The sequence below is a fragment of the Anabrus simplex genome, chromosome 5 (genome assembly GCF_040414725.1).
Source record: "Anabrus simplex isolate iqAnaSimp1 chromosome 5, ASM4041472v1, whole genome shotgun sequence".
NCBI lineage: Eukaryota > Metazoa > Arthropoda > Insecta > Orthoptera > Tettigoniidae > Anabrus > Anabrus simplex.
In genome coordinates, this window is record NC_090269.1 from 391,998,744 (window position 1) to 392,024,534 (window position 25,791).

Consider the following 25,791-nt stretch of genomic DNA (forward strand, 5'->3'; position numbering starts at 1 on the left):
TGTGCACAGTGCTATAATTTCTATAATGAAATATTTTAAAGAAGGCGTTGTTAATTCCTTGTCGATCACCCTTTTTAAATAATACAGTTTACTGGCCCTTTCTCAAACAAAAGGGTTATACGCTGAAGAGTTAAAACCACAATCTTAATAAGAATGGGTTAAGGTCACAGATAGCTGGATGTACTGCAGATTAAGGGGCGAATCGTATACTCAAGAGAGGCACTTTTCTGGATGTCAGTCGCCTCGCACATGTCTTATCATTATGAAATTATGTGTTAGAGGAACAGTGACCTTCCTTTAATCTGATGACTTACGAATTGCCCTCTTTATCAGAAGCAATGCCTATTTAACGACGAGAAATATCGGTAAATTGTATCAGTCGTTAACCATGGCATCGAACGGCTATGTTCAGTTGTTCCTGTTTGGTCTGCTGTGGATTGGCGCTGCCAGCGCAGAAATTTCAACATGCGTAACGCCCCCAGGAATAAGTGGTCATGATATAAATAAGGTAAGGGACAGAACTTTGATTTAATTATTTTAACTCTCAGACGGAATCGTACTTGTGCCCGTGTGTTAGAAAACACGTTCAAGTTTTAAAATACAAATGATTTCTAGAAAATATTCCGAAGTTCAGTATCTGATTTTAACGAAGAAGGGCCATTGTACCATGCAACAAATATCTTAATTCTGTATGACTTCAACCGGTAATGTTAATAATAATAATAATAATAATAATAATAATAATAATAATAATAATAATAATAATAATAATACTGGCTTTACGTCCCACTAACGACTTTTACGGTTTCCGGAGACTTCGAAGGACCAGAATATATACACGCAGGAGTATTTTACGTGCTAGTAAATCTGCCGACACGAAAACTACGTTTATCACCGGGCTGAGGCAGGATCGAACCTGCCATATTGACGTTAGAATGCCATTGTCTCATCCGTCTGAGCCACTCAGCCTACCATCCGATAAGGTAAAAGCACTGGTAACATGACTCAGAAATAACCAGCAGAATAGTATAGTAAATTCGTGACAGAGTAGAGACTGGTTCCTGCACTGTGACAATGCTCTATTTGTGTGCGTGATTACTTTCTTGGTGAAAATCCGCATGAAACCGTTTCCTTGACCACCCTATTCATCAGATCTCGCATCATGTGATTTATTTTTATTTCCCGGAATGAAAAGGAAGCTGAAACGAAAACATTTTGCAGACATTCCGGAGGTGAAAGCAGAATCGAAAGGCATACGAAAACACGAGTATGAAAACTGTTTCACGGAGTGGAAAAGGTTTGGACGAATGTATTAGTGTTAATGGAGAGTATATAGAAGGTGTCCAACGTTTGGAACTAAAAAATTTGTAATTGAAAATAAATGATATCCGGTTATTCCCAGGTGACACCTCATATTAGAAGCGCCGTGTCACGCGGCTAACACCGTAGCTCAGGACTGCGACATGGTAGCTCGTAATGTGATGTCGTGTGATTTGTAAAAGTGAGTTCTACAAGTTTACGGCAAAATAAAATCAAATACCTAGGGACGACTCAGGAAAGATTATCGAAGGCAGTGCTTCACAAGGCTCAGTAGAAAGGCATACGAAGAATCGAGTACGAAATGTATGTATGTATGTTGGGGTAGCGGAAGAAAATTCGCACGAATGTTCCGAAAATGTCCTTCTTTGGCAAACTGTTGCAACATACATACAGCGAAGGTCTTAAAGATTATCGAAAACTAATTCTAGAGGGCAGAGTGAGTTTTCATAATGCATAAAAGTCCAAAATCACTAACATTGAATGTCTCAAGGTTGAGTGAATTCCACACAACTGGAGCTCCGATACTAACTACTGTAGCTATTTCATCACGCAGTACTCTCAGCCGTGACGTTTACACTGTCCCCATCGAATTTTAAGGGGCCGATGACCTCAATGTTACGCCCCTTTAAACTACAAGCATCATCATCATCATCAACATCGAATTTTTAAACCATCGAGGGCGCTCAAATTGATATGGCATTGAAAAGCACACTTATTTAGTTATCATAAATATCTGTTAACAATCTGTTAATTTGCATGTTTTGACATAAATCAATAATATAAGAGAGTCAATAATATAAGACGAGATCACAGGATGAGAATGATTTAAAACAGCCCTACTACTACTACTACTTCTATTACTACTGCTGCTACTAACTACTACGCCGACAGTCAAGCTAGGAGAATTGTTACAGTTATTTATTTAGCGTATGATGCTTCAGTTGACAATCGTTTGAAATGTATTTTACATATAAGTGTTATTAGAAAAATATAAACGTATTTATATACATGAATATATAGTATTTACAGACTAACTAGGAGGTACACACACACACACACACACACACACACACACACACACACGCACACACGCACACACACACACACACACACACACACACACACACACACACACACACACACACACACACACACACACACACACAACTGCATGTTCTGAGATTTCATCACAAGCTGATGTCAAGTCCTTCCAGCCAAGTGAGTGCCGTAGGGGTTACTTGATGTAGCTCCTCCATAGGCCCAGTAAATGCTCGTGGAGGACATTCTTTCACGATGTGGCTGATGGTTTGCACTTCAGCACCACATTTGCAGGAAGGGGACTCAAACCACCCCCGTTGCTGTAGTTCAGAAGCAGTTCTTCCAACGCCGCAGCTTATCCTGTTTAATCTAGTCCAGATGGTGCGTTGGAGCTTGAACTCAGGAGGTTTTGCTGTTGGGTCATCGATGTTGATTAGACCATGTGGGTGTAATCTGGCCCATTCTTGCTTCCATGCTTCGGCAGGTCTAAAAGGTATGTCAGTTAGTTCCCTGGCCGTCTTCCATGCAGGTTTCCGGGATTTCGGTCTCGCAGCGGCGTTTTCTTCTGTATCCTGGCGGATGGGAAGTGAGCTGTTCATCATCACCTTAGTCCATAATCTGACAAGAGCATTTTGTCGTCTGATGTGAGGAGGTTGAATGTGGCTCAGTATGGGTAACCACTGTACGGGAGTGGAGTGTAAGGTGCCAGATATGATTTTCATTGTCTGGCGAAGCTGGACATCGACCAGACGAGTATGGGAACTATTCAGCCAAACAGCAGAACAGTATTCAGCTGAAGAATATACAAGTTCTAAAGCAGTTGTTAGCAGTGAATTCGCATCTGCACCCCATGATGTTCCAGCTAGTCTACCCAGAAGGTTGTTACGACTTTTCAGTTTAGCTGCCAGTTTCTGAAGGCGATGGCGGTAGGTTAGGGATCTATCTAAAGTTACACCGAGGCTTTTGGGGGCAGGATTACACCGCAGTGTGTGATTTCTGAACATGATTGTCGGTTGGTAGTTTGCATTCCTGTTACTGAGGTGAAACGTAGCTACTTCTGTCTTTAGAGGAGTAGGTGTCAGTCGCCACTTTGTGAAATAACCGTCCATCTTTTCAAGGTCCTGGGATAGGATTTCTTCAGCTTCGCTGATGTATGCTCTTTTTACGATGAGGTTGTTGTCATCTGCATAGATGAACTTGCGAGATGTAGTTTCTGGAAGGTCGTGTATATACAAGTTGAAGAGAATTGGAGACAGCGCTGAACCCTGTGGCAAATCATTGTTGAGTTTGTCGAAACGACTGCGGACATGTTCTGTATGAACCTGGAAAAGTCTATTTCCCAGCATATTTTTTATTAGATCTTGAGACATGGTATTGCTCAGCTGAGTTCCAAAAGGAGGCCTTCTTTCCAGACTGTGTCATAGGCGGCGGTAGGATCTAGGAACACAGAGACACTCTTCTCGCTCCTCTAAAATCCATTTTCTACAAAGGAGGTCAAAGCGAGCAAATGATCGCTGCAGTCACGACCATGACGAAAACCAGCTTGCTCAATCGGAATGAGGCATTCAATCGTAGGAGCTATCCTGTTAAGAACCAGACTTTCCAGAAGCTTGTAGGGCTATTGGTCTGCAGCTTTGGGGTAATTTGGGATCCTTATCTGGTTTCAAGGTAGCGATAATTTTAGTTTTCTTAAACAGGGGAGGCAGTCGGCCAGACTGCATAACATTACTAAAGAAAGAGGCAAGCCCGCGCTTGGTTGCTGGACCACAGTTCTTTAAAAGTTCTGGGAATATGCCATCAAGTCCGGCAGCTTTACCACTACGAAGGGAGTCGAGACCACTTTGTATCTCTTCTGAGGAAAACGGACTTGAATATTGGTCATTTGGTTGGATTTCTTGTTTTCTCTGCCTTAGTTCCGACTTAACTTGCTTTGTGACTCTCTTATTCCCCGGAGCCCGTGATACAGAGACCAGTTGGTTTTCTATAGTTTCCACATTAATGGAGGTCTGCATCCTCAGTGGCGTGGAAGTTGGATCTAGTTTACGGACGAGTGACCACGCTTTTCTACTAGAGTGTGTGAAGTTGAGATCTTGTACTGCTGTTATCCACTTCTCTCTACTAGCCAGTATCCCATACTAGAAGCTCTCCCAGCAATCGCTTCAGTGCAGGAGAATGGGAAACCACGGGAAACCATTCTCAGGACAATCGTTTGTGCGGACCATCCTTCTCCGCCTCCCGAATACGGAGCCTTAGACCCACGGTAGAGCCTTGACCCATCATTTTCTATTCAGTTCGTCGGTCGGAGTGCAGAGCTGTCGGACCACAGACCAGCCGTGTCCGCTTGTTGGCCGAGACCCACTATGCAATCGCTGACAGAAAAACCAAACGCAAGATTTCTTCAACACGGATGAAATTTGAAAGAACATTATTGTAGTGCAAAATATTGCAAGCAAGTAATGCCATGAAACAATATTAAGATCTAGTAATTTTGTGTTCGAATATCAATCAGACTTATTTCAGAAATGTCCGATATTGAAACCAATAAAGAAAAATTTACGGTTTTGTGTGGTAACTAATAGCACAGCCTGAGATTTGCAGTTATATACAAAGAGAACAGGTGACTCTAAAGAGTGTCCAATAAGCATATGTGTTGATCAAAATTGCCGCAAAGGTAATTCCTGCCATATAAAGGCAAACAGGGGAAATTGTAGTGGGTATCGAAAGAGATCCCACAAGGCAGTTGGAGGGGTTGAGATGTATGGATCACACGCAAGAAACGCGTCACGTCCCGTAAATATATTTAAACTCCTTGTCCCTTCCATTTTGTACTAGCGGTGCCTGTGTGCTTCGTTACACGTGCAAATTGCTATCATGAGTTTTTAAAAACAGCTTTGGCTATTCTAACCGTCCGTTCTACTGGACCTAGCTTCAAAATACGGCAGAGCGTTCCTTATAACTTACATGTTTCAGAGAGAGAATTGTCAACGTATAAACAGATCCTATTATGACATACGCCTTACGCATTATCTGGGAACACCTAATAGAAGACATACTCTCCCTAGTATGTCCAGTATCTTCAAAAGTTCTCTGCCTGGCAAGAACTGCTCCTTAGGCAAAAACCACAAGACAATCGTTCTGCGATTAAAATTATCATTGGCTTCTACGACACATTACCAAGCTTAACATCAATATCTGCAGAATAAAAAAGCGGATGAATGAGTAGATTTTTACCAAACAGACGGCATGATGGTGTCAGAATGGATGGATTCTGACTACGAACTGCGGCATACCATAACGCGCTTCCTATTAAATATTCATAAAACCATTGAAAAGGGCAGGTAAAGCAATATGAGTATGGCAGACATATAATGATGTGTTATCTGACCTATTTATAACGGGCCCTCTAGTCTGTATATTAAAATAGTTCTACTGGACCGATTTACTTCATTTATGTTTTATTATCTCCGGAATTGCGTACGGGTGAATCATGAGACATTGATACGTCTCTGTATTCAGCCAACTTTCAGTAATCATAAAATCAGTTCATTATATGATCACTTCAATAATTGCAGGCGAATTGTTGCTAAACTATTAACACTTTCATTAATATTCTGATATATGTGATTTTCATCCTTAGTAATGTCATGGCATGCAGCCATATTTGTTTACTACCTTTGAAGCCAGAAAGTATACAATTTCTCTGATCATGGAAGAATACTGTTCCCTACCAGATACTCTTTGATTCTCTAAACTTTTCTAGCTTCCAAATATATTTAACTGATAGCAGAGCGTTCCTAATAACATACACCTAAAGCTGCTATACAAAGCAGTTAATGGTCTGTTTAGGTCTCCAGATTTAGCTTCCTTCTTTCCCCTCCACGTCCCATCCCGTAATACCAGAATGAAGACCCTATACCATACTCCTTACTCCCGGCTTTCTCTCACCCAAAGGTCCCTTTCGGTACGTATTCCAGCAATGTTTAATACATTATCTATCAAAAACAACCTAGATCTCTTCGTAACGTTTCCTTCCTTCTGTCATGATATTTATAATATAACTTAATCTTCCTTCTTGTTCTTTCCCGTTCTGCTCCTGTATTTACTGTAAATGTATTTTTCTTTGTTAATATCGTTGTTTATGTAAATATGTATTATATAGAATTGTACAGTTTTCATTGTGTATATTTGTGTCCTTTGTAAATATTTATATATCTTTAATTTTAGATTCATATATATTGTACATAGCTCAGATCGTTGTAATTCGGCGTTATGCTGTTGCTGATCCTGAATAAATAAATAAAAATAAATAAATAAATAAATACACGCTGCTGAGGGAAAAGACTACGTATAAACAGACCCCATCATGACATAGGACTTACACCTAATCTGGGGACACCTGCTGAAGGATAACCTAGCCACACTGAGAAGAGTAAAGGCCAAGTATCTTTAAGACCATCTCTGCCTGGCAAAAAACGTTCCTTCGAGGCTCACAAGACAACTGTTCTATATACAAGAGCTGTGATTATAAATACCATTGCCTTATACAATACCAAGCTCTACATCAAGAACAGCAGGATTAGAAAAGTGGACATTTAGATAGATTTTTACAAAAGGACGACATGATGACGCCAGAAAGGACGAATTCTGACTTCAACTGCGGGATGCCATAACGCGCTTCTTATTGAATGTTCATGAAACCTTTGAAAAAAGGCAGTCAAGCAATATGACTACAACAAACATATCAGGACGAGTTATATGACCAATTTATAACGAACGTTCTGGAGCAGCACTGGTGCTATAGTTTTTTCTGAAGGAAAATATACGCTAAACACATATTGCTGTGGTAAGACACTGTTATAAACATTAATAAGCAAGTGAATTGAGAAGCGTATTTTCAAATTAATCTGTCAAGATATACACAGTAAAATGTTAACAACAATATTTTATTTAGTGTAGCTGTTTCTAAAAAAACGTACTTTATACATTCGGGAAATGTATATTACCACTGTATCGAACTTGACGTATGGGTTATATACTTAGGCTAATTTGCTCATGAGATCCGATGTTGAAGCTCCCCTCCAAGTTAGGTTCCCCGCAGCCCTCGCATTTTTAATTTGTAGTAAGGCTGTAAAAGAGAGGGTATTTAAGGCACTGACAAGACCCCAATTAGTGTATGGCTCTAGTCTATGGAACCCTCACCAGGTTTACTTGATTAGAAAACTTCAAGGAAATCAGCATAGTTTTTTCTTGGTTTCCAACAAGTGGGTAGAGCTACGAAAATGTTGCAAAATTGCGCTGGGAAGATTTGTCCGCAAGGAGGCGATATACTCGGCTAAGCGTAAGTTCCGAGCTGTCAGTGGAGTGATGACGATATGAGTAAGGGAAGTAGTTCGAGGGTTGAATTGAAATTGGGGGTAGCGCCTGTGGGGTGGGCAACCCGCACAGCAGGGTTCAACGACCTAATTTTAAACAAACTGACATAGAGTCCTCCCTGTATTTTAGACAGCTGGGGTAATGGCTCCGGTTTTCCCTCTGGGGTCGGCCGGGAATTGAAGGGGACAGATTAAGGTAAACGTTCGTTTATAAGAAGGGGAGTTAACAATTTCAATTATGTACCAAGAAATATGTTTGATAAATTTCGAAATCTTTGAAATCATACAAGAAAAACTTGGATAAACAAGTGTTAGGGATCTGCCATCTGGGCGACAGCATTAAAAGCGGGCCAACGGCAGTTCCTTAAACTAAATTCAAACATAAAAGTGGCTATAATATTGGTGAGAGGATTATCTAAACCAATAAATAACTGATGTTGTTTAAGGAAATAAACTTTAAAAACGTAATCGTTAAACGTTATTTATACACTTTATCAAGGTACAATGATCTGGAGTGGATGCCTGGCCGAGGCGATAATGGCGTTCGTCTGGGAAGGCATGGGTACGAATCCCCGTAAGGAAGTCGTAAAATATAAGACAGGCGACTTCCCCTTCCGGAGGCGCACTTCGCTCTCCCTCCACCTACACCAAAAATGAGTACCATGTTAATTCCTGGGCGCGAAGGCGGCCGGGCGTAGTGCTAACCACTCTACTCCATCAAGTGCCGAGGTTACGGATAGTGGAAGCATTTACCTCCCACCCCTCCAAGGGCCTTCATGGTTTACACGAAGATGATTTTGCTTTTGCTTTAAAATGATCTGGAGGTGCAGTCTGTGTGGGAACAGGAAATGCATCAATTCAAGATTTTGTGTATTCAAGATTATTAAGAGTTAATATTGTTAACTTTGAGCATGTAACAGTAGGCCTACTAGGATTCTAGATTTCCTCTCAGTATCTCGTATCTTTAGACGATAATTAAATATAAGGCCTAGGAATCGATAGACGATCGAGCACGAGTCAATCAGCATTATTTCTGTGTCTGTTTTAACTGTAATAATGGTGTTCCAGCTGCTTGTTGCTGACACTAGAGCGTATTGTTAAAATTAAAAACGGGATATATCAGTACACGTCAACATGTTTTAATTCAAAGCCGGACTTTGAAATCTTAGTTCCATCATCAGTGAAACTTTTAAATTAAATTAGTATTATCCACATAATTATTTAGTCTTCATCTTAACATGTAGAGGACAGTTGTTCTTACAAAATCGGGCCTTTAATCATTTTAAAATCAAGACGTCAAAATTGTGTGAATTTTAATATTCTAATTATACTCACTGATGATGTAACTAACATTCCGAAAAACGGTTGTAAATTAAAACATTTTAATGTGTGCTGATGTAGACTGATTTTAATTTTCAAATGTGTGTCTGCTATCATCACTTTTTACAAGAATTTTTATTTTAAAGTTGAAAAAATTTCTTAGCAGAATACGTAGTGGTCCCCATTTTACGAAAAACGTAAAATTAAGTAATTTCCACAATTGTGCCGGAAGCCGAAGGGTAAAGTGCCCGGAAAGGTTTCAAATTTTTGAGACCTGTATAGGTCTATCAAACTACAAGAACACATTTCCAAAATCACTTCTGGGCTAAATGCAGATCCGGAAAAGCAGGCTAAAATAGCTTGATTCTTGCCTCGTTTCCTTTTTGATTCAAATCCTAGGCAAATTAAGGGGCGAGATGCAGCTTAACAAAGGAAAAAAAAATAGGTTCAATATTCATTCGGTTGTTAAATATGCTACAATTGTTGTTGACAATTGCTGCACATATCCCAGTATTGGCATGCTTCCTAGCAACCAGAAGCACTTCAATAATGTCAGAATTTTAATAATTTTAATATTTTAAAATAAAATGTTCAAAATTTCCCGCCTTTTTAACAGTAGATCACTGTTTCCATTATAAATTCCAAGTTCATAAGAATTTTCGTACTTTTCCTTTTTTAAATTGTGTATCAATACTCCAGCTACAAAATGAACCTCAATCATTAACATAGACTCTGATTTGGATTTTTTGTCGCGTTTTTATTTCGAGCACCAGAGAATATTAATAGCTTTTTTAATAAAAGTGTTCTATAAAATCGAATTTAAATTCTATTGATCTGAATGAGGTACAGATTGTAGTACAACATTATGCGAGGAAACTCTGAAAAAAGTCATAATTATCCGTGAAACAGTAAGAGAGTTATGAAGGAAACCGTAACATATTGTTAAAAGGTGAGAAATTTCGAACATTTTATTTTAAAATGTTATAATTTCAATTTTGACATTACTGAAGTTGCTTCCGATTGCTCTTAAGCATGCCAATACTGGGGTATGTACAGCATTTGTCAACAACGTTTGTAGCATATATAACAATCGAATGAATATTGGCCTATTTTCCCCGTATTGAGCTAGGTCTCCCCCCTTAACTTGTTTATATAATTCTTTGTATAATGAGTTCCTTGGTTCGATACCCTCAGGTGCTTGGTATTTAAAAAAATGTCCGCATCGATTATATTTCTGAGGGCTTAAATGGTCTCTGCATTTGATCACATTAGCGCTCGTAGTGGTAGAAAAAGGCAAGCTGCTAATCTAATCGACCAGATAAAGGTGATTAAGAAAAGGATTTTAATTTTTAGGAATGTATATATATTCTCATACTTATGGCCCAGTGCACCAACCTTGTTTAAGATTCGGCTAACCATTGTGTACGTAAACGTAGTTTAAATTTAAGGTTTGGTTAGAAGGAAGCGTGGAACACCATTCTTAATCATGGTTTAGTTAAGCATGTTTATCTGGCTGTGGAATTAAACACTAGCGTGCCCTAACGCGCTTCGGTGATTTCGTGTGTCTTTTGTTAGCAATAGGAATGGACGAACAGAAGAGAAAAAGGTCGTCCAATTTTTCCGATTTTGAAACTGATATTGTGATATAAGCGATGAAGCTATAATATTAATCACGTCATATATAATCTGAGTTGCTGCTCTTCTGTGCATATTAAATGTATCACCTAAAAAAGCAAAGCAAGGTCACCTCCGTGCACGCCATGAAAGCGCTTGGAGGAGTGGGAGGTAAAGGCTTCCACCATTGTTAACCTCGGCACGTGATGGGGTGGAGAGGTTAGCTCTACGCCCGGCCCACTTTTTCCCCAGCAATTAACCTGGAACTCATTTTTGGTGTAGGCTGAGTGAACCTCAGCGCCATATGCACCTCAGGAAGTGGAAATCTCGTTTCTTAAATTTTACCACTTCCTAAAGGGGATTCGAACCCACGTCCTTCCGGGCGAACCGAGCACGCCTTTATGGCCTCGGCCAGGCAGCCCCTAAAAGTAGCCTATCACCTACAGTGTTGTTAAAGGAAACGAGTGAGCAGTTCGTTGATAGCGGATGATTTCTCTGCGCTGGAAATTGTAGGTTATTTTACATTGTTTGCGGAAGAAATTAATCTTTCCACATTATATCACTAAGTTCTTCAAAAGGATCACCTCTTTTCACTATTATACATTCGCGCCCACTTCCATTCTGTTCCAAATATAACACTTCATCTACAAAATCTTCTCCAAGTCTGGCAGCCATTTTACATTCACTGCCAATCACTGTTTATGTTTGGTAACCTCTCGAACTTGACTGTTTATCTTTAACCGACAATAATCAGGGATTTAAATAATAAACAGGAATGATGCTCCGCAGTTTCATTTAAAAAAGGTTTAGGAAGAATCTTAAACGCTGATTAGGGTAAACAAGATTCGTGCGCTTGGCGATTAGTATATTTTATTTAGCTAAAACTGAAGCTCATATCCATAGGACGTATTCAACATTGAGTTGTTCGGCTGAAGGGCTAGAACTGTGGATATTTACGAGATTACTTCGTGTATTATATTGAGTGTGTCCATAATTACCGAGAACCTCTCCAACTCGACGGTTACAGATACTTGGATTGATCCAGTGGCTATCGCCAGGAACTCCTCACATAACCTGTTAAGTCTTCTTTACAGTTACGGTATCTATTACATTATTGTGCTTGTGTTCCGTTTACACGTTCACCGTAACACGTTTGAGACGGTAAACTACCCGAACGTGGGGTGTTTACCTTTTAATAGTCCCCTGCTTACTAGAGATGCTGTAACTGAAACTATTCGTCTTTGTCTAGGAGTGAAGACATCAACTCCGTCACTGCGTGAATCTTGTACGGTACTGCTTCTTTATCAATCGAAATTATTGTTATTAGTATTATTATTAAAAATACCTCGCAATATTGATATATTCCCGTGGCAATGACCACTTACTGTAGTGTGATAATAAAGTGAATTAAAACATAATTACCCAACAACAACAAGAGTAAAGCAGGCATTTCCATGGAAACAAAATATTACAATAAATACTACTAGTTTAACATTACAATTCCAGCATTATCTTATACAATTACACACACAACTGAAGTATTTCATGCGCTTAACTTTGCGGAATACAGTACTAGAGTTCTAGTGATAATAAAGTAAAGTAAAAACTTACCCAAGCAGATCTATAACAACAACAAAATTACAACAAGCAATTCCATGGAAATAATATATTACAACAAAAACTATTAATTTAACATTCTAAATCTAGCCTCATCATATGCGAATTACCTACAATGGCATCGTGACGGGTGACGCTTCAATATTTACACGACAGATGCAGAGGTACATCATTCAGTGTGGTGTCTGTTGTTGCGTGTTGGGTCCAAGTGGACATGGAATCGATGATGACTGCAAAGTGTGACTTGTTATACATCCTGTTAACATCGACATTTTTCTGGGCTGCTGGGCTATGTGGAAATAGTATAAGTTATTTAGCGTGGACAGTTATTCGCGGACAAAACCAACCGGGCCACGAGTGTACGTCATGTGGATGTAAGAACGGGCCGTTTTGGTGGACGGAAGGACATGTTTTTGGAAGATGATGATATTGCACGTATTAGAACTATAAAGAGAGGATGTAAGCAAAACAATGGCGAATAATTAGAAAGGAAAATCATTATTAAAAATTCTAAACTCTGCTGAAAGACGAGAAAACTATTTATTGGACATAAAAGCATGCACCCTGGGCCTATAGCAGGTCCTATTTTATGTTATCGTAATGACATTGTTATTTCTTCCTTGAAGTACTACAGTGACTTCGTGATTCCCTCCATCAAAACGGCGTCGTTCCGTCATCCATTGTCTATATTTTTTTATTATTTATTTTTGTGCATCCGTTGGAAACGCCAAGAATTTAGAAAAGTATGGCACCTACACGTTTCTTAATGGTACTCGAGCAGGACATTGTCGTAAATTGAGGATGATAATTATAAAAATAACAATAGTAATAATAAACGAAGGAATTGCAGTTAAATCCAATAACTAGCAAATACATTTCTAATGTTTATGGAAATATGCTCACTCACGCACTCATTCACACTTCATTCACCATGCAATGCAGCTACAAGAATTCAGTATGTGATTCAGCAATCCGTATTAAGTCTCGTACGAGAACGCAAATCTCTAATGTTAGCAGGGAGGGTGTTCGCGAGCCTAGCGGCAGTGACTACACAGGAGCAGTTGTAAGCCTTCTAGTGAGTGAGCGATATAGTTAAAGAGGAGCTGTGCAGTCGCATTAGCACGGGAATATTGTAAGGGAACAAGAAGCCAAGGAATGACCTGGAACAGCGTATCAATAACACCTGAGTAGCTGCTCATGGTGGACGCTACGAGTGTTTCTTGCAACATGGCCTGTAATTCCGTCGCATGTGAGTCAGTAACAACACAATGTAGGACATATGCTTATAGTGAATTCTTTTACAAATTAGCACACATTATACTCGTACGTGATAGTATACATATTCCTTAAAGAACGGCACAAGATTTTCCCCTATAATACGAATCTCTCGAACACATAAGTTATGGCCATAAAGTTTTGCTTTTTGGTTGCATTTGTAAAGACCCCTCTTCTCCCCACAAGTCAGTGGGTTCTGACCGTTTTACTTCGTTGGCAGGTTGCACTTTCCACCGCTTTCGCCGTACCAGACCACTGGTCCTCCGCCTTAAATGTCGTTGAGGTTTTCCTTCCACCTTCCTCATTCGGGTTTGTGACCGGCAATTGCGGAGTTACTTTAATTTCATTACCTAGGTGTTTATACAAGGAAAGATCCACATTAACTAGGGCGTACATAAAGGTTACAGATCTCTTCATATGGTTATGACAGTATTTAGTTTGTAGAACAGAAGGCGAATAAGTCGCTGGTAAGACCCCAATTAGAGTGGGTTCGTCTATACGGGACCCGCACCAAGATTGCTTATTAGAGAACTGGAGAAGATCCAAAGGAAGGCAGCCCGATGTGTTCCGGATGATTTCCTAAAATGAGGGTAGTGTTACGAAAACTTTGGAAACATTGGACTGGGAAGTCCTTTGTGCAAGGAGAAGAGCTGCTCGACTAAGCCATAAGTTCCCAGATGTTAGTGGGCAGATGGCACTGAGTGATTTTATAGGAGGTATAAACATGAATTCAAGTTTTTAAAGTAGAAAAGATCATATACATGAAGATCTGTTTCAAATTGAAGAATACAAATCAGGTCGGATATTCGTATACAGGAAGAAGGTTTGGGGATAGTGATAATTTGTGAAAGGCAATGTTCCATGAAAAAAGGAGAGACTTATATATATTAATAAGTAAGTAATTCGTCTTTATTCGTGGCGATGTTTTGCCCTCTCTTACATTTAACCAAAACATTGAAGAGAGTATTTAACAGAAGTGGAATTTAAAAAATACAACAAACATTTTAGAAAACGTATGTAGTAGCAATAATAGTAAATATGAAGATACGAATATTAGAAATAATTATAGACTGTTTCAAATTATGAGAGAGAGAAAGCAGATGTAATCAACAAATTCTAGCTCAAACAGTCTCTTTCTCATTCTCCACTGGATACCTCTCCTATTTCCATGCGGTATATTTATCAGTGAACTGTTAAGAAATAATAGAAGCATATTCTTAGATAGAATGCAGCCATGCCTTAATCCGGAGCAGTTTACAGAATATTTTCCTTGGTGACCTACGGGAATTATAAAGCTTATTGACTAAGCGGTTTGTTCCCAGATGTCACATCGTTAATGATATTCCATATCTTTAAAGCAGTCCCACACTATCGGAGAACTTTTCATACAACAACAAAAAAAAAAAAAAAAAAAAAAAAATTAACTTGAAATGAATGTTAGGTGCAGTATTGTTGCCATTTGGTGCCCTGTTCCAGAAAGTATTCATCATGCTGTGAATGTTCCGCCAATCAATCATTACTAATCTGCATTTAGGGCAGTCACCCAGGCGGTGACCCTTCCTTAAACGATCGCAAACACCATTGGTAATATATTCCTATCCCTAACTCCCCTTCCTGTAAACGAATATTTGCTCCAATTTGTCCTCTTGAATTCCAACCTTATCTTTATACTAGCTGTAGTACCCGGCGTTACCCGAATATTCTTTGAATGTTTACCATTAAGATATTTATTACCAGTTAGTTATGTGTGAAGTGAATTTTTATGGAATTCCTTTTAGAAATGGAGATTGATATTTTATGATCTATTACGTAGTTTTAGATTTTTGTAGTGTGTTTGATTTCAAGTTTTAGATTATTTAAATTTTGAGTGAAACTTTATCGTTATGGAAGCCTGAATTGACTCGAAATTATTTGATCCTGTCAAAAAGATAATAAGTGATAACTGTATGTATTTACCCGTCGCACTGTAGATACGATGTACACGATTTCAACTGTCATTGGAACTGCCACCAATCATCCTTGCGACCCGAAAACCAGTGTATTCAACGCTAATCTCGGTCATTTTAGACTATGTACTTTTAAGCCCATCTCAGCATCCAGTCTGAATGGAGGCTGAACGCGACTTTATCGGTATCCAGAGCGTAACAATTCATCTCAGCGACATATAAACAATGTATTCGACATTTATATAGGTTCTTCTACCACTTTTTCCACACCTGTGCGTTTGAGGGAACGAACTGCGTTGTACGTGTGCCTTTGGCTCTGTTTTACGACCGGATGCCTCTCCTGACACCAATCCTATATGGAGGAACATAATCATTAATCCCTATTGCATATTCCTGTCGTGGTTGGTAGTATAATATGTTGTCTGAATATGAATAAGTGTTGGGATAAATATAAACACCCAGTCCGCGAGCCAGAAGAATTAACCAGAATTGATTAAAATCTCGTACCAAACCGGAGATTAAACAAAGGACACACTGAACCTAAGGCCGCTAGGCTCACCATTCATCCAAGGAGTCGGACGACATTAATATAGGTTATTTTCCATTATTTTTACATGTCAGACCCTCCCATTCCCTAACCTTCCCGGGGCTTTGGTCGTTCCTGCTCCACAGGTTTTTCTTCTCCTGTGTACCAAGTTTCGTTGAGATCTATTCTGGAACGCACTCACATATATCCATAATCTCGGTCACTGTTTCATTCATTTTCACCCGTCCTCAACCTCCAATCTGACCGTGGCTGAAGTAGGACTTAACCAGCTTCTAGAGCGTTACATTTCAACTCAGCGACCACGTCAAAATTGATTTGACATTAATATCAGTCATTTTCATTTACTTTTATATTCTGCCCTCCATTCCCTAGGAGTGTTCGGAGTATTTTCTTCCAAAGAGTATATTTTTTCAGATAGTAATCAGTATGTGTACCAACACTGTACGTGGGCTATGCTGGAAGAATCACACATACATGCTTAATTTCCATAAGTTTCGATATTTCCTTCTCTCCCTTTCTCATCCTCATGCCAATGCTGGCCGAACATGGACTTCAAAGACATGCGGAGTGTCATTATTCACCGCAGGGACCCCGATAACTATGGACTGTACAATGATATTTGTTGTTGTTTATTATTTTAATATTTAACTCCTCTTTCCATATTTTTTAATAGCTCAACACCACCGCTAGCGGTGTTAGCTGAAGCGTACCCCTTTACTACTATCTTCCAGGTAATTCATATAGGTGCCACGTTTGGTTGAGAGGTATGCTAGATCACATACACTTAGGTCCGTAAACTCCGTCACTTTGGACATTTCCTTTTCTTCCCTCGTTCTCATCCCCTCTGCCGACGTCGGGCTGAGTGGCACAGACGGTTAAGGCGCTGGCCTTCTAACCCCCAACTTGGCAGGTTCGATCCTGGCTTAGTCCGGTGGTATTTGCAGGTGCTCAAATACCACAGCCTCGTGTCGCTAGATTTACTGGCACGTAAAAAAATTCCTGCGGGACTAAATTCCGGCACCTCGGCGTCTCCGAAGACCGTAGAAGTAGTTAGTGGGGCATAAAGAAAATAGCATTATTATTATTACCTTCTGCCGACAGGGACTGAACTTTGTCTTACGGCATCCAAAGTGTCACAGTTCATCTCAGCGACCCAAAAACTGTGCACTCGATTCAAATACTGGTCGTTTTCGATTACTTTTACATTTCAACCCTACCCTACTCAGATAGTAAGGCATACTCGTATCAATATTGATAGAGAGCTATGCTGCAACGTACACACATACGTTCATTATCTCGGTCGTTTTGGAAATATTCCGTTTAACCTTTAGGCACTTGGACTATTTTCGATTAATTATAATCTCACACCCCCTTCCGCGCCCCACCGCAAAGAGGGCTGAACATTGACTTAAGAAATCCGGAGTGTTACTATTCATCTCAGCGACCCCGAAAACTATGGATTTGACATTATTTTCGGTTATTTTTTATGTCTCACTGCCCCCTCGCCTCCCACCACAAAGGGGGCTGAAAGTGGACTTATAAAATTTCGGAGTGTCACTATTTACCTCAGTGACCCCGAAAACGTCAATATTTTCGATTATTTATATATCTTATTCCCCCCTTGTCCCCCATCTCAAAGGGAGCTGAACTTTCACTTATAAAAATTCGGAGTGTTACTATTCACATGAGTGACCCAGAAAACTATGGATTCGACACGATTTTCAATTATTTGTGCACCTCAATCCCCCTCAGCCCCCACCCAAAAGGGGGGATGAACTTGGAATTTCAAAATTTCGGAGTGTCACTATTCATCTCAGCGACCCCGAAAACTAGTGAATCGATGCTATTTTCGATTTTTTAATACATAATCCCTCTGACCCCCTCACCCCGAGGTGGCTAGAGATGCTGTCTCCAGTGTTAAAAATTTGATTGGAATTACTCCACTGGTTTAGGAGGAGATGTGTCATTTGCACACATATATACATACACCCATTTTTATATACATTAAGACTGTGATATTTCCTACTTTAAAAGGCACCGCTCAGACTTATTCGTCTACTAATGTAATTCCACGCTATCTCTCCACTGACAGCTCGAAACATACCACTTAGTCGAGCAACACGTCTCCTTTCTCCCAAGTATTCCAGCGCAACATTTTCGTAACTCTATTATTTTGTCGGAAATCACCCAGAACAAATCGAGCTGCTCTTCTTCCTGAATCAAGTAAACCTGGTGATGGTCCATACAATGTAACCAACTCTAGTTGGGAACTTACCAGACACTTATATGCCCTCTCCCTTACTACAACCCTTAAATACTCTCATAACAGTGATCAGAGGTCTGTACCCTTCATTTACAATCGCATGTATGAGTTTACCCTAATGGAGAAATTTTCTTATTTTAACACCTAGCTATAGAGCTCTGCATTTGGAAGAAAACAACCGCTCGAACATTGCCCATTTCGCGCCGCAGCTCGACGGCTGGGAAAAGCCCACGCTGCGATAAGGCTGTGGCCCTCTAACGGACCATGTGGCCGGTCGTCCTTCACCTCTCGGTGATCAGTGGAAGTATCGAGCACTGCCGGGCGCTCGAGCGAAATCATAATCCCGGCCGGTGACAGTAAACCCGCCGCGCGCTCAACGGTACGGATTTGCATCCGAAATCGTGTGTAAAATCAGTTGGTGACTGGGCTTTGAGCAGTGCAGACAGCGTTATGGATCAACCAGGTATAGGTCGTAAACGCTGCATTCAAGAAACGAAGAGAAGTATCCTGGCGAGAATTAGGAGCGGCTCGTTAGTCCTGAAGAAGAAAGATATGTCGGAAGAGGAGGCGAAGAGTGAAGCTTGGAAATCGTTTGCACCTGTAGTGGATCCTGTCACGCAGGCTTCTTCTGGGTTCGTGCAGTGTACCACATATGATACTGTACTTTCTTACCAGCCAAGCACAACAGGTATGATTCGGCACTGCAAAAGTAACTGCGGATCAGAATTCCACCGAACACGTGCAGTACCGAGCAGCGTAAAGAAATTTGTTGTCGATAAGTTGGTCGATATGAGTGGAATAGATTTTCTACCATTAAATACTTGCAGCAAGATTGGTTTCAAGAACTATTCGCAGGAGCTCCTCAATGTTGGCGCGACTTATGGCAAAGTCAATGTAGAAGATGTTCTTCCGCACCCTACCACTGTATCACGGCATGTTAAAGAAAAGGCCGACAAAATACGGGCGACAATGGTGCCCAAGCTAATATGTGCCCTAAAGAAGAAAATGTGCGCTTTAGATGCTGATTTGTGGTCTGATAACTACAAGAAGAGAAATCTTTTGACTGTGATATCGCATTATGTTAACGATGAGTGGCAGCTAGAAACGCTTGTTTTGCTAACAACTGAGTTTCCGGACATACCGTCCGGCTCCATGGCTAAATGGTTATAATGCTGGCCTTTGGCCACAGGGGTCCAGGGTTCGATTCCCGGCAGGGTCGGGAATTTTAACCTTAATTGGTTAATTTCGCTGACACGGGGGCTGGGTGTATGTGTCGTCTTCATCATCATTTCATCCTCATCATGACGCGCAGGTCGCCTACGGGAATCAAATCAAAAAGACCTGCATCTGGCGAGCGGAACTTGTCCTCGGACACTCCCGGCACTAAAAGTCATACGCCATTTCATTTCATTTCCGGACATACCTAAGACAGCAGAGAACATTCGTTACAAAATCGAAGAGCGGTTGCTTGAGTTAGTAATTAACAAGAATGATCTTACAAAATGTTACTTTTGCAGTCGCTTAAGTGCGGCCAGTATCCAGTATTCGGGAGATAGTAGATTCGAACCCCACTATCGGCAGCCCTGAAAATGGTTTTCCGTGGTTTCCCATTTTCACATCAGGCAAATGCTGGGGCTGTACCTTAATTAAGGCCACGGCCGCTTCCTTCCCACTCCTAGCCATTCCCTGTCCCATCGTCGCCATAAGACCTATCTGTGTCGGTGCGACGTAAAGCAACTAGCAAAAAATAAAAAATAAAATGTTACATTGTCACCGACCGAGGAGCTAATATGAAGAATGCACTTGAATCTTACGACCGTTTGCCTTGCTTTGATCACTGGCTGATGACTGCGCTTCGTCACACATTTCAAGAGACGTTTTTAGAAGACGAAGCTCCTGAAATCCTGTCGTGCTTGGTATCAGCAAGAGCTATAGATGGCTATTTGAAGAGATGGGGTCACTCGGGGCGTCTGCAGCACTCTGTGAAGCAAGAAGCTGTAACGCGGTGGAACAGTATACTGTTAATGCTCAATTCCATCCTAAGTCAAATTGACGATATTCGAGATCTACTAGAATCAAAACTCTTAGAAATTCTCTATGAAGAGTGCGTATGAGAAGTTATCGCTTTTTTTAACCCCCTTTAAAGAAGCGAGTTTGGATTTGGAAAGTGAAAATATAACAACGCTGGAACGTGTGCTGCCTTGATACATGCGTCTGTTACATCATTGTGAACCAGAAGAGAGTGACAACGAAGTCAGAAATATTTTTATAAGTTAGGATCGTTTATAAACCTGTTGAAATATCGGAATTTAATTATGTATATACTGTTTATCCTTTTCAGTGCATGACGAAAATAAAAACGAGAGCAGTATACTTCATCAGAGAGAAGTGCTGTCCATTACGTTGCAACGGTTCTATGGCCATCACGACGTCATTTGAAGAAAGTCACAGCAGAAGAAAAGCAAGTCGCGTATGCTGGAATTCGACAGTGACAGGAATTCATTACGGATGTTTTTGTTCATTTTTATAACCCATTCAAGCAAACAGTGACCAAGTTCTTCCCATGAAAAAGTCCAAGCTGGACTGGAGTTCGGATGAGGACGACGAAGATGGACACACAAATTCTACTAATGATCTCGATAGGTACCTTTCGCTCTCCAAATCCGACTGTAGCTGTGCCAAAGGACACATTTTGAAGTGGTGGAAAACGCATGCGGAGTTATTTCCAAGGATGTCGGTAGTAGCCAGAAGAGTTCTCTGCATTCCTGCCACTAGTGCTGCCAGCGAGAGAAATTTTAGCCAGGCCGGTCACCTGCTGTCCAGCAGAAGGTCGTGCTTGGAATCAGACAAGGTGGATGATCTCTTATTGATCCATCAACATTTCGTAAGTATTCTGAACATACCACGTAGTCACAAGAAAGGAAACATTCTTCAAGCTCTATAAATGTATGATTCCGCTTTCATTTACTTCACAGGAAGAAGTGTAAACCGCCAGCTGTACTAGTAGCTCCAGGAACACAAATGACTCCTGTGCATCAGGCAGCACGAATGACGAAAAACGAATTGTATAGTTATGATTCACATGTAATTTTATTTACAGGTCATAATTTGTTTATAAATTAACGCTTGTAAAAAGAAAATTGATGAGTATTTGTTTAAAAACAATCCTGCATTCCTTCTTGATCCTACATTTTATATTAGTACAGTGTATATGTGGCCGAGTCTGGAGATAGGCTACACATAGCCCACTATTACTGAGTCCCCGTTTATCTAGCGAACGGAACAAAATACTATATGAAGACATTACAGTTCATAACGTTACAACTGTTGGAATACATGATCACCTCAAAGACGAAAATCCAATAGTCTGCAACATATTAACACACTTCAAATGTAACATACCGGTATTCAATTGTAATATTTTGGTTATAGAACTGATAGTAAAAAACGAAAGACATTTGTAAAAGAAATAGGTGAGGGTTAATGTAAAGCAGTGGCCTATGATCTCGAGTCCGGCGAAGCGCAGCTCGCTGGCTGGCTAGCACTGAATCCGCCGGTTACTGGCGACCGACCGAGCGTTTGGCGCACTCGGCCAGTCGCTGATGAACGGCAGCCCGCAACCGGCTGCACAGGACGCTCGGCCGCATACTCCCGAGAGCCAGAGATGCGAGCGGTACTCGCCGGTAAAAATCAGAGATAATGCAGACCTCTACCTAGCTACTTACTATGATCCCCAAAAGGAACTTTCTCCCCATCAACGCAGTAATTTAAACTGAGAGGACTTTTCCGATTTGTTAAGCTCACAATCTGACCTTTAACCCAGTTTATCATCATACCAATGCCTATTTTTCATCTCACAACGTTATTGAAGTCATTTTGCAGTTTCCCACAATCTTGTTACGTACTTATTACTCTGTTAAGAAAAATATAATCCGCTTAAAGCCTTCACTCACATAATTTTTAGTATAGGCCTAGTTCTTTTGTATTAGTCACTTCCTCTAACTGGACATTATCGTTGTAACCAACAATATTTAAATACTGCTGGGTGAATACCTGTGAGTTTTGAAGACCCTCGCATACACACTTCCCTTGTTCATTAATGATTCCAGAAATGCCCTTCTTGGAACCTGTTTGTGACTCGAAGTACCTATGGATACAATTCAAATTTTCACTAATATTTGTATGACTGCCAATTATGCTTGCCATCATGTTATTCTTAGATGACTTCTTTGCTAGATTCATTTTCCTAGTAAGTTCCTTCAAGTTCCTACTCATTACCACAGCCATTTCTAACTCTGTTTCTTTCCAACCTGCGCGTCCTTCTTAGAATCTTTACTTCTCTGATACAAGATGTAGGAGGTCTTTAGGATTCCTTACCACCTTTAAATGCACTAAGCTCTTTTCGCATTCCTCAACAATTGCTAAAACCCATCCCATAGTGAGTTCACATTTTTTTTACCGCTTTCCGCCGGTCATAGTTACTTTCTAAAAACTCCCTCATGCCTCCGTTTTCAGCCATATGGTACTTGCCAAATAGTCCTTCTTTCGCTATTTGCTTTACGTCGCACCGACACAGATATGTCTTATGCCGACGATGGGAAAGGAAAGGCCTACGAATTGGAAGGAAGCGGCCGCGGCCTTAATTAAGGTACAGCCCCGGCATTTGCCTGCTGTGAAAATCGGAAACCAAGGAAAACCATCTTCAGGGCTGCCGACAGTGGGGCTCGAACCCACTATCTCCCGATTACTGGATACTGGCCGCATTTAAGCGACTGCAGCTATCGAGCTCGGTAGTCATTCTTTTAAAGCCTTCCTTTCAATCACATTTATTTTTAACTACGACAGAAACAGCTTCGTGGTCACTATTACCATCTATTACTTCAGTTTCTCTATGCGGCTCATCTGGTTTTTACCAGTACCACGTCCAGAATATTCTTCCCTCCAATTGGTTCCATCACTTTCTGAATCAGGTGTTTTTCTCATATTAACTTATTTGCTATTTATTGGTCATAATTCCTTTCGTTCGCGTTACCTTCCCAATTGACATTTGGTAAATTGAGATCACCCGCTACAATCACGTTCCTTTCTATATTGTTTCCCACACAGCTGATTATTTATCAAACAAATCCCCATCAACGTGAGCACTACCCATTCCCAGTCTTTACACTTCAAGGACATCAATTTGCCTATTATCTTTAGATGTGACCCTTACGCATAGAATTTCATGTTTGTCATCTTCAACATTTTCATAGCTTATACATTCTTCTTTCACCAGAATGAATACTCCCACGCCCACCATTCCTATTATATCTATACAATATACACTCCAGTTCCGAGAGGAAAGTTCTGAATCCATTTTATCATTTGCCACCTCAACTCCTATAATAATATCTGGTAAGTACAGTGTATGTCTAATAATTTATTTAATTCTATTCCTTTCTTTACAATACTCTTACAGTTCAACACTAACATTTTTATGTCATCCCTACTTGACTTCCAGATCCCTGTATACCTATCACCGATCCCTAGACCACACCGTTAGTGCGATAAATACATCTGCGATACTATCCCCAACCGGCATTGGAAGACTCAATTAAAATTCGTCTTTAACGCAATTTAGTACTATTCTTGATGATATTTGGTTTGGTGCAATATAAGGGATACGCATATTGAATGAATGAAAGTAAAGTAATGAAAAATTCTGAAATATTCTTCAGTTTCTCTTGTGTCCATTTTAAATTTACTGAACTTTGAGCGTCTTCATTGAAAAACATTTGTCCGTCTTATATTTCAGGTATATGGTGACTGGTTCGTGGGAAGGATATGTGGACCTAACAACATTAAACTTGACAAAAGTGCGTGTTTGGGTATCAGCATAAAGAAAATCAATGAAACTACTCTTGAAATAGAAACACCGGCGAAACTGCCTTCCACCATAGATATCTCTGAGAATGCTGGGACATGGCGTTTTGTAGGTTAGTATGAAAATTTATCCTCGTCAAAACATTGAGCATATCCGTGTATCCTAAATTCTCGTGAGACAAGCATACGTCTGTCGGCCTCGTACCTTCACAGGCGCGGTGACGGTAAAGTCGAACACGGGTATTGAACTGCATCGATGACATACCAGGTGTTTAAGTTGATTAATATGTGACACGTTGCTTGAGAAGGGCCTAAATTCGGACTTTTCATTTTGAGATGTTTGTGGTTATAAAATTGGCATGAGATACTGTGTGTTAAAAGAAATCGTGTTCCTAGCTGCAATAATTCGTAAGATATTTATTGACCTCTTGCTATTAATTGAACTGTATTTTGAGAATATTACAGTTTTCACTAATTTTCTTAGCAGGTATTCATGCCATCGTGTGACATAACTTTGTTAAGTAGGAGGCATAGATAGTGCAAGAAGTCGCAACATACAAATGCAACTTTTATATCCCAGATACTTTTGTTCAGTCCATTTCCATTGCCGACTGTGGGTAATTTTACGCGAAATGGGTCTCAATGTTGGGTTGCCGCTCCTGGCTGGGGGGAGAGGTGCTCCTCTATATTGCACACGCTCACTTCCTGAGTCCCATACTAGCATTTATCTCAGGGGTGATTAGTTCGAAAACGATAAAAAAATTCTATAAAGAAATTCAACAAATATATATCGGCGCATCAAATGAACACAGGGATGAACGAGGCATGAAAATTTAAGGTTACGGGGGACGACTCATTCATGGATACAAATGTTTGACTCCACAATAGGACTGGGAAGTGACAACTTAAATTCCATGGGCATACTGGACTAACTACAATGAAAAGATATGGAAACTGTTTCCTATTGAAATTGCAATGATGAGCAATTTATTCACTTATTTTGCATACTACACATGATGACAGTTTTACATTGGGACACTTTCATCCTGAAAAATAAATGACATAATACTTGGATTTTACATCACTACTCTGGTAGTGTAAAACATCTGGTGAATTCGCCCCAATTGGTTACTGGGGATCGAATTCACATCCGTATGATTGGACGTTTCACCGCTGGAGATCTTCTTTCGGAGACGAAGGCACGAGAGTAACTTTTTACTGTCGTCTCCTCGTTCCGTTTGGACATGAGGCACTTCCGGTATGTACATTCTGGTGAGCCGGACACCCACCTTGGAAAATGTTATCGCCTCGAAAAAAAAAAACGGGAATTTATAATACGGACAAACTCTAGCCTATTATTTCCAGATTCACAAACACGCCAGGTAGAGTTCATTAACTCAAAGCCTATTTCAATATTTACACTTGTCAATACGACAAGACGTACGGAAAGGTTCATTACTATGCTCTGACCCTGAAGACTTGTGCCGTCCGTGGGTTATTTACGTATCTACCGCTAACAATCTCCCCGTGAAAACCCAACATCTGGTTCAGAGCAGTTCGACACAGGATGACTGTCCCTAGCATATCCTCCTATGATTATTAAATTATATCATTACC

The 25,791-nt window shown here is 40.3% G+C and overlaps 1 protein-coding gene across 1 annotated transcript in view; it reads left to right on the top strand.

Moving 5' to 3' along the window:
• Window positions 1–353: 353 nt before the first annotated feature.
• LOC136874977 (uncharacterized) overlaps window positions 354–25,791 on the top strand; it is a 55,794-nt gene continuing 30,356 nt past the window's right edge. The window contains exons 1-2 of the mRNA XM_067148688.2: window positions 354–508; window positions 24,107–24,287. Of these exons, the coding sequence (XP_067004789.2) occupies window positions 389–508; window positions 24,107–24,287 (301 nt within the window). The 5' untranslated portion in view covers window positions 354–388. The remainder of the gene's footprint in view (window positions 509–24,106; window positions 24,288–25,791) is intronic.